Below are 13,774 nucleotides of genomic sequence, written 5' to 3' on the forward strand. Positions count from 1 at the left end.
TACCTTCTGACTTTCTGAATAAGCCTACCTTGTGGAACCTTGTCAAATGCCTTACTAAAATCCATGTAGATCACATCCACTGCACTACCCTCATCTATATGCCTGGTCACCTTCTCAAAGAACTCTATCAGGCTTGTTAGACACGATCTGCCCTTCACAAAGCCATGCTGACTGTCCCTGATCAGACCATTATTTTCTAAATGCCCATAGATCCTATCTCTAAGAATCTTTTCCAACAGCTTTCCCACCACAGACATAAGGCTCACTGGTCTATAATTACCCGGACTATCCCTACTACCTCTTTTGAACAAGGGGACAACATTCACCTCCCTCCAATCCTCCGGTACCATTCCCGTGGACAACGAGGACATAAAGATCCTAGCCAGAGGCTCAGTAATCTCTTCCCTCGCCTCATGGAGCAGCCTGGGGAATATTCCGTCAGGCCCCGGGGACTTATCCGTCCTAATCTATTTTAACAACTCCAACACCTCCTCTCCCTTAATATCAACATGCTCCAGAACATCAACCTCACTCATATTGTCCTCACCATCATCAAGTTCCCTCTCATTGGTGAATACCGAGGAGAAGTATTCATTGAGGACCTCGCTCACTTCCACAGCCTCCAGGCACATCTTCCCACCTTTATCTCTAATCGGTCCTACCTTCACTCCTGTCATCCTTTTGTTCTTCACATAATTGAAGAATGCCTTGGGGTTTTCCTTTATCCTACTCACCAAGGCCTTCTCATGCCCCTCCTTGCTCTTCTCAGCTCCTACTTAAGCTCCTTTCTTGCTACCCTATATTCCTCAATAGACCCATCTGATCCTTGCTTCCTAAACCTCATGTATGCTGCCTTCTTCCACCTGACTAGATTTTCCATCTCACTTGTCACCCATGGTTCCTTCACCGTACCATTCTTTATCTTCCTCACCGGCACAAATTTATCCCTAACATCCTTCAAAAGATCCCTAAACATCGATCACATGACCATAGTACATTTCCCTGCAAAAATATCATCCCAATTCACACCCACAAGTTCTAGCCTTATAGCCTCATAATTTGCCCTTCCCCAATTAAAAATGTTCCTGTCCTCTCTGATTCTATCCTTTTCCATGATAATGCTAAAGGCCAGAGAGCGGTGGTCACTGTCCCCCAGATGCTCACCCACTGAGAGATCTGTGACCTGACCTGGTTCATTACCTAGTACTAGATCTAGTAGGGCATTCCCCTGGTCGGCCTGTCCACATACTGTGACAGCAATCCATCCTGGACACACTTAAACTCTGACCCATCTAAACCCCTGGAACTAAACAGGTGCCAATCAATATTAGGGAAGTTAAAGTCACCCATGACAACAACCCTGTTATTTTTGCACCTTTCCAAAATCTGCCTCCCAAACTGGAAAAAATCCTGATAAAGGGTCTTAGTGCAAAATGTTGACCTTTCCATAGACACTGCCTGACCTGCAGAGTTCCTGCTGCAGTTTGTGGGTGTTGCTAATCATTTTTCAGCAGCACTTTTGCAATCTGTACGACTGCTGTGTGTGCTGGAAGCAGAAGATTCAAAGGCTGGAGTTTGAAGGGCTGCGGGCAAGATTAAAACATCGGACAATCTGGGGGATTCTTTAAATAAATGCACAGAGTCGTGATGGTCTGAACAGAGTCATGTATCATGGAAATGGGTCTCTCGTCCCATCAAGCATGACTTGGCCCTTCATACTTAAGCCTGAGTGCGTCCCATTTCAATTGCCCCACATTCCCAACTACTGCCCTCAGAACCTACTCCTTATTAACACACTACCAGCAATCTATAGCAATTAACCTGTTAAAACACACGTCTTTGGGATGTGGGATGAAACAGGAGCCCCTGGGGGAAATATATGCAGTCACAGTGGAAACGTGCAAACTCCACATAGACAGCACCAGGGGTCAGGATCGAACCCAGACCTCTGGCTGTGAAGCAGCAGTATTACCAGTTTTACCACTGTAATACTTGAAACTGAGTTCTCCCCTGCCCTCAATCCTGAATGAACAGCAATGGAAAGATTTCCCATGCAGAATTTAATCGTGACCTCTCGCATTCCACACGTCTATTCCCAGGGACTCAGCAGGCTCTGCAGCTTCTTGGAACTTCCAGCAGAACATTCAAATCCTCCCGTAAACAGATACTAATCTAGCTCCTCGCTGCCGTGGGAGCGGCTGTTCATGATGTGACTTTTTACCATGCCTTCTTGTTGACAAAAGATTTTTTTTGATCCTAGGTTGTCCAATGTTTTTTTCCACATGGGGGGGGTTGTAATAGCAAAATATCAGAGCTGCTGAGGTCAGAAAGGAAGATTGAGAGTGCTTGTCACCAACCACAACAGGCTCACCTCTACAATGGTACCAGTGTTGTTCTCTCCACAGGTGACCAGGCCAGTTTTCTCTTTTACTGGTTAAGTACAGGAATACAGCACAGAAACAGGCCCTTCAGCCCAACTGGCTTGTGACAACTAAAATGCCCAATTTTGCCCCATATCCCTCCTAACCACTATTGGTTAAATGCCCTATCAGGTTCAGACCCTGACACAGTCAGGGTCAATAGGTTGATGGAGCAGCATCTCCAGTGGCCATGTACACAGTGTACTCCCAGTCTGCACCCTCTGGCTGCCTATCCAGTGGAACTGTACTTCGCCACTGGTTCTTCAGTGAAGCTGTTGCCCACTGACAGTCTCACCATTGCAGATATACCGCACCCACTGGCTGCCTATCCAGTGGGCCTGCATTTTGCAGCCAGCAGTCTGTCCAGTGTACCACTCAGTCTATACAGTTGACCAACACCTCACTCACTGGAAGACCCTTTTCTGGAATTTGCAACTTTATCCAACCACTTCCATCCCAATCACTACTGCAGCCGACGCATTTCCACTTTATGCAAATAAACGTTGTGTTGAGTATTTTCCAATGTACAATTTGCGATCTAAAAAAAAACCATCACACATAGAACCTTTCAATCATACATTTAAAAAAAATCTCACACACCCAAACACACACGGATCCTGCCAATTTGACCACATCCCGACAAAATCTAAACATGAATCACAACCGACAGAAAGCAGGGTCACCTAACCTCCTGTAGTCCCCAAACTAACCAGCCACCCACTTCACCCACGCCCCTTCAAGGGGGCCTCTGAACGCACGGGATATTAGGGGTCTCTTGGTTAGAAATTTTGTTTTGCAGAGACCAATGAGGAAGGAGGTTTTCCCGTAAGAAATAACAGATATGCTCACGGGGTTTGACTGCCCCTGGTTTAAACACTCCAAATCGCAGTTCAGAGAAAGAGAGAGAGGTTACTGGATTCTCACCTTCTGGATCGGCGGTCTGGGTCAGAGACTCAACCCAAAAACAGAGCAAGACCAGCCCCACCGCTCGCATTCTCTCACAGATCGCAAGCTCTTTAATTCCCAGGAATAAAGGCTCCCCGTCCAGTTCAGCAAACGGCGCGCATCGGCCCCTGCTCCCCGAGGTCCCGCAACTTCCAACTCCGGCAAAACTTCACCGATTTTTTCCGGGACGTGGCGCGGGTCCCTTCGGCCGGAGACTCCGCGCAACTCTCGACCCAACGGAGAAATACGTCCCACTGAAGTTTGTGTGGGAGGGGAAAGATGGGTGGACCCAACCCAACAAACAAAAAGTTAGCTGCAACTTTCTTTAAAAAGTTAACAGCTCAGCATCTGTGCAGATTTAGAGGAGCTGATCCCAGAGTACTCGGAAAGAGCTGGATAAATATCCCATTTTTAAAATTTGATTTTATCCAAAAGGCCGAGAAGCGATAAATATCCCGAATGAATTCCAAACTCTGTGGATCCACTCCTGCCGGTCTTTGCAACCTGACCTCTGACGAGTTTCAACCACTCCTGGTTCTGAAGATCAACGCTTGGTTTGTATTAAGGATCGCTCAGCGAGCAATTCAACCTCCCGCCCCTCATCTCTCTCCGGTGCGAGGACTGCCCCTAACCGCACCAACAGAGTCCTCTCCCCGCCACCCAGAATGGATTGATTGTTCTGCTAGAAATCAGTATCTGGTAGCCGTGATATTTCAGCTCACGAACGCGGGCATCCGAACACAGAATTTAGACTGGTACAGTCCCTACCCCATACCCAGTTAACTTTCACCATCCACCGTACATTTATATTGGAGTTAAAACGGAAAATGCGGGGAGGAAAAGTCCACAGTTAACAGCCATAGTGGACCAGAAAGGTTCACTCTTCCCCAACAAACGCTGCCTGATTCTAACCTGCTGAGTTCCTCCGGCATTTTGCGTTTGTTCTTAAGTTTCTGCTTCTATTTCAGATTTCCAGTATCTCCCCGTTTTCTGATAACCACTTATTACATGCATCTTGTACTAATCCCGTTTCTGTCCAAGTAAAGGCTCTCAACCCAAAATATTGAGGGCCCATTTCTCTCCACAGATGCTGCCTGACCCGCTGGGTTTATTTACTTATTGAGAAACCGCGCAGAATAGGCTCTTCTGGCCCTTCAGGCCCCGCCACCCAGCAATACCCTGAGACTAATCACGGGACGATTTAAAATGGCCAATTAACCCACCAGCTGGTAAATCTTTGGGAGGCAACCAGAGCACCCGGAAGAAACCCACAAGGAGAATGTCCAAACTCCTTAAAGGTAGTGGCTGGAGTTGCACATGGGTTGTCTGTACTATAAAGCATTGTGCTATACCGTGCTGCCCTACTGTCTCCAGATTCCAGCCTTTGGAGTCTTGTGTCACCATTTCACTGTCGCACAATCAGATCTATCAGAGCAACACACACAAAATGCTGGAGGAACTCAGCAGGCCAGGCAGCATCGATGGGAAAAAGTACAGTCAATATTTCAGGCAAGATCCTTTAGCAGGACTGGAGAAAAAAAGAAGAATAGATTTAAAAGGTGGGGGTGGGAGAGGAGAGAGGAAGACAAGGTGACGGAAACCGTGAGGCAGGAGGGATGAAGTTAAGACCTGGGAAGTTGATTCAGTGAAAGAGATACAGGGCTGGAGAAGGGGGGATCTGAGAGGAGAGGACAGAAGGCCATGGAAGAAAGAAAAGGGGGGAGGAGCACCAGAGGGAGGCGATGGGCAGGCAAGGAGATAAGGTGAGAGAGGGAAAGGCAGAATGGTGAAGAAGGAGGGGCCATTACTGGAAGTTGGAGAAATCAATGTTCATACCATCAGGATGGATTATAAGGTGTTGTTCCTCCAACTTTGGCAGTACAGGAGGCCATGGGTTACATTATTGGACTGGGAATGGGAAGTGGAATTGAAATGGGTGGCCACTGGGAGATCCTGCTTCTTCTGGCGGATGGAGCATAGGTGCTTGGCGAAGCAATCTCCCAATCTACATCACGTCTTACCGATGTACAGGAGGCCACACCGAGAGCACCAGACACAGTATATGACTCCAACAGACTCACAGGTGAAGTGTTGCCTCATCTGGAAGGACTGTTTGGGGTTCCTGAATGGTTGTGAGGTAGGAGATGTAGGGGCAGGTGTTAGCTCTTGTACTGCTTGCAAGGATAAGTGCCAGGAGGGAGATCAGTGGGGAGGGACGAATGGACAAGGGAGTCACGTAGGGAGTGAGCCCTGCAGAAAGCAGAAAGTGGGGGGGGGGGAAGATGTGCTCGGTCGTGGGATCCCATTGGAGATGATGGAAGTTCTGGAGAATTATGTGTTGGATGGAGAGGCTGGTGGGGTGGTAGCTGAGGACGAGAGGAAGCTATCCCTGGTGGGGTGGCGGGAGGATAGGGTGAGAGCAGACATTTGTGAAATGGAAGAGATGTGGTTGAGGGCAGCATTGATGGTTGAGGAAGGGAAGTCCCTTTCTTTGAAAAAGGAGGACATCTCCTTTATTCTGGAATGAAAAGCCTCATCCTGAGAGTAGATGCAGTGGAGAAGGAGGAATTGAGTACCGATTATCTACTGATTTATGTAACATGAAATCTGTTGTTTTGCAGCATCAGTACAGTGCAAAGGGATAAAATTATTATAGATTATAAAAATAAATAGTGAAAAATAAAAGGGACACTGAGGTGGTGTTCATGTACCATTCAGGAATCAAATGGCGGAGGAGAAGACATTGTTCCTGAAGTTGAGTGTGGATCTTCAGGCTCTCTCTGGAAGAGGCAGCACACTGGATGATGGGGGACCTTACTGATGGGTAACTGCTTCTTGGGGCACCAGCTCTTGAAAATGTCCTCGGTGGTGGGAAACCCATATGGTTAAGGGGAACATGCAAAGTCCACACAGACTGCGTCCACCCAATCCAGGTTGTTGGTGCTAAGACGCAGCAGCTCCATTGGACTTGCTGTTGCTCTACCCTCTGCCAGTTGACAGGAATAGGGCAGAATAAAATGGGGTAGGTGTGAAGGGTTGATGTGAAAGGCCAGTCTCTATGCTCTATAATCATAGGTATCTGTGTTCTGATAGACAATGATCCTCCCTTTGCCTCCACAGATGCTGTCCTACCCTTGCTCCTTCTTACAGTTTGTCAGATTCCAGCATCTGTCATCTCGTGTCTCCGTGGTAGCTTTCTACCATGGAATCAGAATCAGATTTAATATTACCAGCAAATGTTGTGAAGTGTATTTACTTTATGGCAGCAGTACAATGATAAATAAATATAGAGAAAAAACATGAGTTTCATTAAGTATGTTGTGTATATGTCTATTAACTAGTTAAGTTAAAATAATAAGTAATGCAAAACAATAGAAATAAAAAAGTACTGAAGTAGTATTCTTGGGTTCAATGTCCATTTAAAATCAGATGGCAGATGGGAAGAAGCTGTTCCTGGATCACTGAATGTGTGCCTTCAGGCGTCCGTACCTCCTTCCCGATGGTAACAGTGCGAAGAGGGCATGGCCTTGGTGATGGGGGTCCTTAATGATGGACGCACCTTCCTAAGGCACTGCTCCTTGAAGATGTCTTGGATGTTATGGAGGCTGGTACACTTGACAGAGCTGACAAATTTTACAAGTCTCCAGAGGTACCCAATAAAGTGGCCACTGAGTTTATACTATATGGAAATGTAAGAAATGGCAATAGGTAAGCTATTCCACTATAGAGGGTTAAGAATCCTCCAGTACTCACTGTAGTGAGAGATTTATATCTACATTACACCTTTCATAAACTTCAACCTTCCTAAAATTCATTCCTGGTTCAAAATAGGTGTGGAAATAGAAACAGGGTTAACCTTTAAGGCCAAAGAGCCTTTATTAGAATTGAAGCATTAACTTTCTCTCTCCATAAATGCTGCCTGACCAGAGGATTATATGTAGCACTACTCTGTTTTTATTTCAGATTTCTGGCATCTGCATTTTTTTCACTGTCAGGTTTGTGAGGAAAGCTTCTGTAGCCACAATTAGAAGAAAAGTACGGATATTCTGTCAGGGCCATGGAGGAGGACTGCCTGATGTCTCCTCCCTAAAGCCCCTACTTGGGTCAGGGAAGGGACCTGGGTATCTTCACCATCTTACCACTGTCGTACCCTGGAGACATAAGAGATGGCAGATTCCGGACTCTGACAAAAAAAGCTGCTTGAAAAACCAGTGGGTCAGTGGAGGCAAAGTTAGAGTCAATGTTACATCAGGACGAGGATACACAGAGTCTTGCAGAATGGAGACAGGCTCTTCGGCCCACCAAGGTCATGCTATCACATTGATCCGTCACACAAAGCCCAATCTGTTCCTATTAACTGACACAGCGGCAGATGCCCCACAGCCTGGCTTCATTGGAGATTGCATGTTCTCCCTGTGACCCTGGGTGCTCCAGTTTCCTCCCACATTCCAAAGGCATGTAGGTTAGTAGATTGGCCAATGTAAATTGCCCCTCTTGTATTGGTGAGGGATAGAATCCCAGAGGAATTGAGAAGAATTTGGGAAGAGAGGAAAACAGGAATAACATAGGCCAATTAGCATGTTTTTGGAGACCTGATGCAGGGTTTCAACCTGAAACATGAGCAATTTCTTCACCCCCCCCCACCTCCACCCCTGCACACAGATGCTGCTTGACCTGCTGAGTTCCTCCAGAAGATTCTTTGTTGCTCCAGACTCCAGCACCTGCCACCTCTTGAGAGTCTAGCCTGCTTTTGTGATGTTCAAAGTTCAAAGTAAATTTATTATCAAAGTAGTTCATATGTCACCCTGATATTGTTTTTTTGCGGGCATTCACAGTAAATACAAAGAAACACCACTGAATCGATGAAAATACACACACAGCAAAACTGACAAATGGACAAGAGGTTGGTCATGGCTAGAATCAACTTGTGCTTCAGCAAAGACCTGAACGTTGCAATTTGCCTATCACCACAATGGAACATTCTACAGCAGATGTGATCTCATTGGGTCTCCACACAACCTTGGATCACCTGAAGAATACAGATAACTATGTCAAGATGTAGCTCAACGTTTAACACCATCATTTCTACAGCCCTGATCAAAAAAATTACAGAATCTGGGCCTCTGTATCTGCCCCTGCAACTGGATCCCTGACTTCCTAACTGGAAGACCACGATCTGTGCAGGTCGGAAATAACATCTCCATCTCACTGACGATCCACACTGGTGCACCTCAGGAATGTGCTCCTAGCCCACTGCTCTACTCTCTCTACACCCATGACTGTGTGGCTAGGTATAGCTCAAATGCCACAAATAGACTTGCTGGTGACACAACCGTTGTTGGCAGAATCTCAGATGGTGACAAGAGGGTGTACAGGAGTGGGATATACCAGCTGGTTGAGTGGTGTGACAGAAAAAACCTTGCACTCAACATCAGCAAGCCCAAAGAGTTGATTGTGGACTTCAGAATGAGCAAGATGAAGAAACGCAAACCAGTCCTCATAGAGGGATCAGAAGTGGAGGGAGTGAGCAATTTCAAGTTCCTGGGCTTTAATATCTCTGAAGACCTAACCTGGTCCCAACGTATCAATGTAGCTAGAAAGAAGACAAGACAGCAGTTATATCTCATTAGGATTTTCAGGAGATTTGGTATGTCACCTAAAACACTTGTAAATTTCTACAGATGTACTGTGGAAATCATTTTAACTGGCTGCCTCACCATCTGATACGGGGGAGGAGGGATTAAAGCAACCTGCAGAGAGTTGTAAAGTTAGTCAGCTCCATCATGGTTACTAACCTCTGTAGTGTCCAAGACATCTTCAGGGAAGGTGACATCCATCATTAAGGCCCCCCACCCCTCAGGACATGCTCTCTTCTCATTGTTACCATCAGGAAGGAGGTACAGAAGCCTGAAGACATGCACTCAGCAACTCAGGGACAGCTTCTTCCCCTCTGCCATCCAATTTTTGAACGGATATTGAAATCTAGTTGTGAGGAGACAGCAGATCGGGGCACGAGTGGACGTTTGACTCTATTTCACTGATAAAAGCTTTCATTGTTCACCGATTTACGTGACGAGATAGGTTGAAACATCGAGGCGAATGCAGAAGGTGAGTGCTGTCTGCCTGCCTTTCGATCGCTGGTAGGATCACTCTGCTGCCAGAGAGGGAAGCCTGTGTGGCCTGTCGCTGTGCCCGTTTTGGATATGGATATAGACTATAGACGATGGACTTTTTTTCAATATTAAAGTTTTTTATATTCTGTATTTTTCACCCAATCGTTCTCATTTTTTTATGTTGGGGAGGGGGATTTGGGGGTCGATGTGCCTGTTTCGTTTTTGTTTGCTTTTTTTTGTGTGAAGGAGAGGGATTTGGGGATTGATGTTGCTGTTCTTTTTCTCTTGGTTTCGTGGCTATCTGGAGAAGAAGAAATTCAGAGTTGTATACTTTGATAGTAAATGAACCTTTGATTCTGATGTGCAAAAGGCAACGAACTGCAAATACAAAAGGAAATAATAAATAAATATTGAAAACATGAGATGACGAGCCCGTGAAAGTGAATTCACACAGTTTATGAGAACAGTTCAGTGATGGGGTGAGTGACGTTATGATGTATGTGTCTGTACTCAGAATCAAGTTTATTATCACTGACGTGTTGTCAAATGTTTTGTTTGTAGTACAGTGTGAGACATTTAAAAATTACTATGTCATAATAATAGGCATCCATTAGTCTCGTGAGACCACGGATTTGTGTGTTGGAAGGTTTCCAGGACGCAGGCCTGGGGAAGGTTGTATGGAAGATCGGCAGTTGCCCATGCTGCAAGTCTCCCCTCTCCATGACACCGATGTTGTCCAAGGGAAGGGCATTAGGACCCATACAACTTGGCACCGGTGTCGCCGCAGAGCAATGTGTGGTTAAGTGCCTTGCTCAAAGACACAACATGCTGCCTCAGCTGAGGCTCAAACTAGCGACCTTCAGATCACTAGTCCGACGCCTTAACCACTTGGCCACACGCCAACGCTAAGGTACATAATGTGATATTGTGGGGCATAATCTGGCATAATCTACATATTACTATTTAACTATTTATGGTTCTATTACTATTTATTATTTATGATGCAACTGTAACGAAAACCAATTTCCCCCAGGATCAATAAAGTATGACTATGACTATGACTACTATAATGTGAAAGAGGAAAAGCAAGGTAGTGTTTCTGGGTTCATGGACAGTGGAGGAGAAGAAGCTTTTCCTAAAACATTGAATGTATGTCTTCAGGCTCTGGTACCTCCTCTATAACTCTCCCCACATTTTGTCAGCCATCTAGATGGGGGCACCACAGTAACACAGGAGTTGGTATGCTGGCATCAGAGTTCGGAGTTCACCTCCTGTAAGATGTTTGTACGCCTTCCCATGAGATGAGGGTTTTCAATTCCAAAGACACATCGGTTAGTAGGTTAATTGATCATTGTAAATGACCTGTCCTGTGACTAGGCTAAGGCTGCTAGTGGGTCAAAAGTGGCTGTTCAAGGCTGTGTCTCTAGGTAAATACTAAGGACAATTTACAACAGCCACTTAATGCGGGATGGAATCCCTTCCACAACCATCAAATTGAACAGACTGCAGTGGGAAGAGGCCTAATGAATCCAAGTGGGATTTGTACATTCACCTGCCCAAATGCAAAGCTCCTTGTATGTTGATAACTGTTGTCCCAAAAAGATTTCCACAAAGCAGGTTTGACTTCAAGGCAAGGCATCTCCTTACATCATTAACATCAGAACCCCTCTGTGCCTTCAGCAAAAGCAATTCTTAGTTCATTGTAAAGTCTGCCTGCTACCAAGCTTGGCTTTTAACACCCTTTTAATTATTTATGCAGTGATTTTTTAACCAGCATCTTGCTGGTTTTCCAGTCCTCTGCAAATCTTTGGTGACACGCTGAGCCATGTTTCTAGTTGGGCCAGGATTCTCTCTGCCATTTCCTGACTCATTTCCTGGCTCCAAAGTCACAATTAGGTTTCTCGATTCTGCAAAATTTAACATTTATCAGAATCAGAATCAGGTTTATTATCACCGGCATGTGACGTGAAGTTTGTTAAATTTGTTTACTTACAATAGGAAAATTAAAATTCATTAAATTTAGAACACTGTTCTCTCCTATCAGATACCTTCTTCCACCTATCACCTCCCACCTTCTTACTTCATCCCTCCGTCCCCCACCCACCTCCTGGTTTCATTCATCACATGCCAGCTTCTCCTCCACCCCCACCTTCTTATTCCGGTCTTTCCCCCTTTCTCTCCAGTTCTGATGAAAGGTCTCAGCCTGAAATATTGACTATTCATCTCCATGGCTACTGCCTGACTTGCCAGCACCTGCAGAAGCTCTTGTGTTTTTAACTAAATTAGTTCATTATTGTCACATGACAGAGGTCATAAGGCATAGCAGCAGAATTAGGCCATTCAGCCCATCAGGTCTGCTCTGCCATTCCAACATGGCTGATTTATCCTCCCTCTCAACCCCAGTCTCCCTGTAACCAATCAAGAACCTATCAACTTCCTCTTTAAATATATCCAATGACTTCGACTCCATAGCCAGCTGTGGCAATGAATTCCACAGATTCACCACCCCCTGACTAAAGAAATTCCTCCTAATCTCTGTTCTAATTGGTCATTACTCTATTCTGAGGCTATGCCCTCTGGTCCTAGAATCCCCCACTACTGTATAGGAAACTTCCTCTGCACATTCACTCTATCTAGGCCTTGTAATATTCAGTATGTTACAGGAAAAAGTGCAGTGCTGGAGTAGGTTTTCACAAATAAATTGATGTGAGGCATTTTATGTTCACGAAAAACCGTAACAACTCATTTATTGTACTCCAAAACCTGAACACAAAGCGTGGTAACCAAACTTCACATAATTACATCATCACGTCAGACCAGCCTCTTAAGGTGAACCCCAACTCAATGTTGGTGGTTGTGAATTATGTACATCACCCTACAGTGGTTGACAATAAGGTGCAAGGCCATGACCAACATTCTCTAAGGTGTGTGCGTATTCTTTTGTTATTAGAACACAAAGGAATTTAAACTGTGCATAAAAGGTTGTCACCCTCTACCTCATTGGAATGTTAAGTATTATTTCACAACCGTACACAATCACACTTCCTTTCCCAGTTTCTGATGTGGACAGTGTTGACAACGTGGAGTTTGGGAAGATTTGTCTGCAGATCTTACAACTTATACTGTTTTTTAATTGAAGAAATTATTCAGTGCACACATGTTGTCACCGGGCAAAAAAATTGCACAGCACAAGATTTTTGCGCACACTGGTCCTTACAAATTAGAGGGAACGTTAGTCATGACCAGGTAGACTTAGTCCACTTCATTGTACAACATGTCTGTTCAATAACCTTATAAAAGCTGGATAGAAAATGATGGTGCTTGCACAACCATCTCTGCCATTACCAGCAGAGACAGGAGACCTGGCTGCTCTCAGGTCTTTAATGAAAGTCATTGAACTTGACATTGACTCTGTTTCCTCCACACAATCTTTTTTTTTACCGTGTCCATGGTCTGTTCTTTATCAAGTTATGGTATTGCTTTGCACTGCTGTAGCTATATGTTATAATTATGTGGTTCCGTCAGTGTTAGTCTTTGGTCTGTCCTGTTTTCTGTGATATCACTCCAGAGAAACATTGTATCATTTCTTAATGCATGTGTGCATTCCTAAATGACAATAAAAGAGGACTGAGTGTTCTCATAATCTAATAATCTAACAATCTGCTTGATCTGATGAGCATTTTTGTTACTACTCAGATCCACCCCCACGGACATTTTTCAGCATGGCCCCCGTATGTATCAATGGTGCATAGATGGAGAAGGTTGAGGGCTTCAATTTCCTAGGTCTAAGTCGAATGACATAGACACTATGGCCAAGAAAGCACTTCAGTACTTCTGCTTTCTCAGAAGGTAAAGAAAATTTGGAAAGTCCCTGATGACCCTCGTCAATCTTTAAAAATGTACCACAGAACTCATCCTATCCAAGTGCATCACAGCTTGGTATGGCAACTGTTCTGTTCAAGATCACAAGAGATTGCGGAGAGTTGTGGACAGACATCAGTCTATCATGAAAATCAGCCACCTCTCCATTGATTCTGTCTACACCCCACTGCCTCGGGAAAGCAACCAGCATAATAAAGGACTCCTTGCACCCTGGTTACTCTTCTTCTCCCCCTCCCACCGGACAGAACAACAAATGCTTAAGAGCACCCACCACCAAACTCAAAGACATCTTCTAGTCTGCTGTTGTGAGACACCTGAATGGGCCTATAACAGAGGTAAAGTTGTACTTATTACCTACTTACAGTGTGGAATAGGCCCTTCTGACCCTTCAAGTCACGCTGCTCAGCAGACCCC

At 45.1% G+C, this 13,774-nt stretch overlaps 1 protein-coding gene across 2 annotated transcripts in view; it reads right to left on the reverse strand.

Moving 5' to 3' along the window:
* axl (AXL receptor tyrosine kinase) overlaps positions 1-3,960 on the reverse strand; it is a 189,314-nt gene extending 185,354 nt beyond the window's left edge. For both annotated transcript variants that reach the window (XM_072269785.1, XM_072269784.1), the window contains exon 1: positions 3,345-3,960. In XM_072269785.1, the coding sequence (XP_072125886.1) occupies positions 3,345-3,414 (70 nt within the window). In that variant the 5' untranslated portion in view covers positions 3,415-3,960. The remainder of the gene's footprint in view (positions 1-3,344) is intronic.
* Between the last annotated feature and the right edge of the window lie 9,814 nt (positions 3,961-13,774).

This window comes from Mobula birostris, chromosome 10 (assembly GCF_030028105.1).
Source record: "Mobula birostris isolate sMobBir1 chromosome 10, sMobBir1.hap1, whole genome shotgun sequence".
Classification (NCBI taxonomy): Eukaryota; Metazoa; Chordata; class Chondrichthyes; order Myliobatiformes; family Myliobatidae; genus Mobula; species Mobula birostris.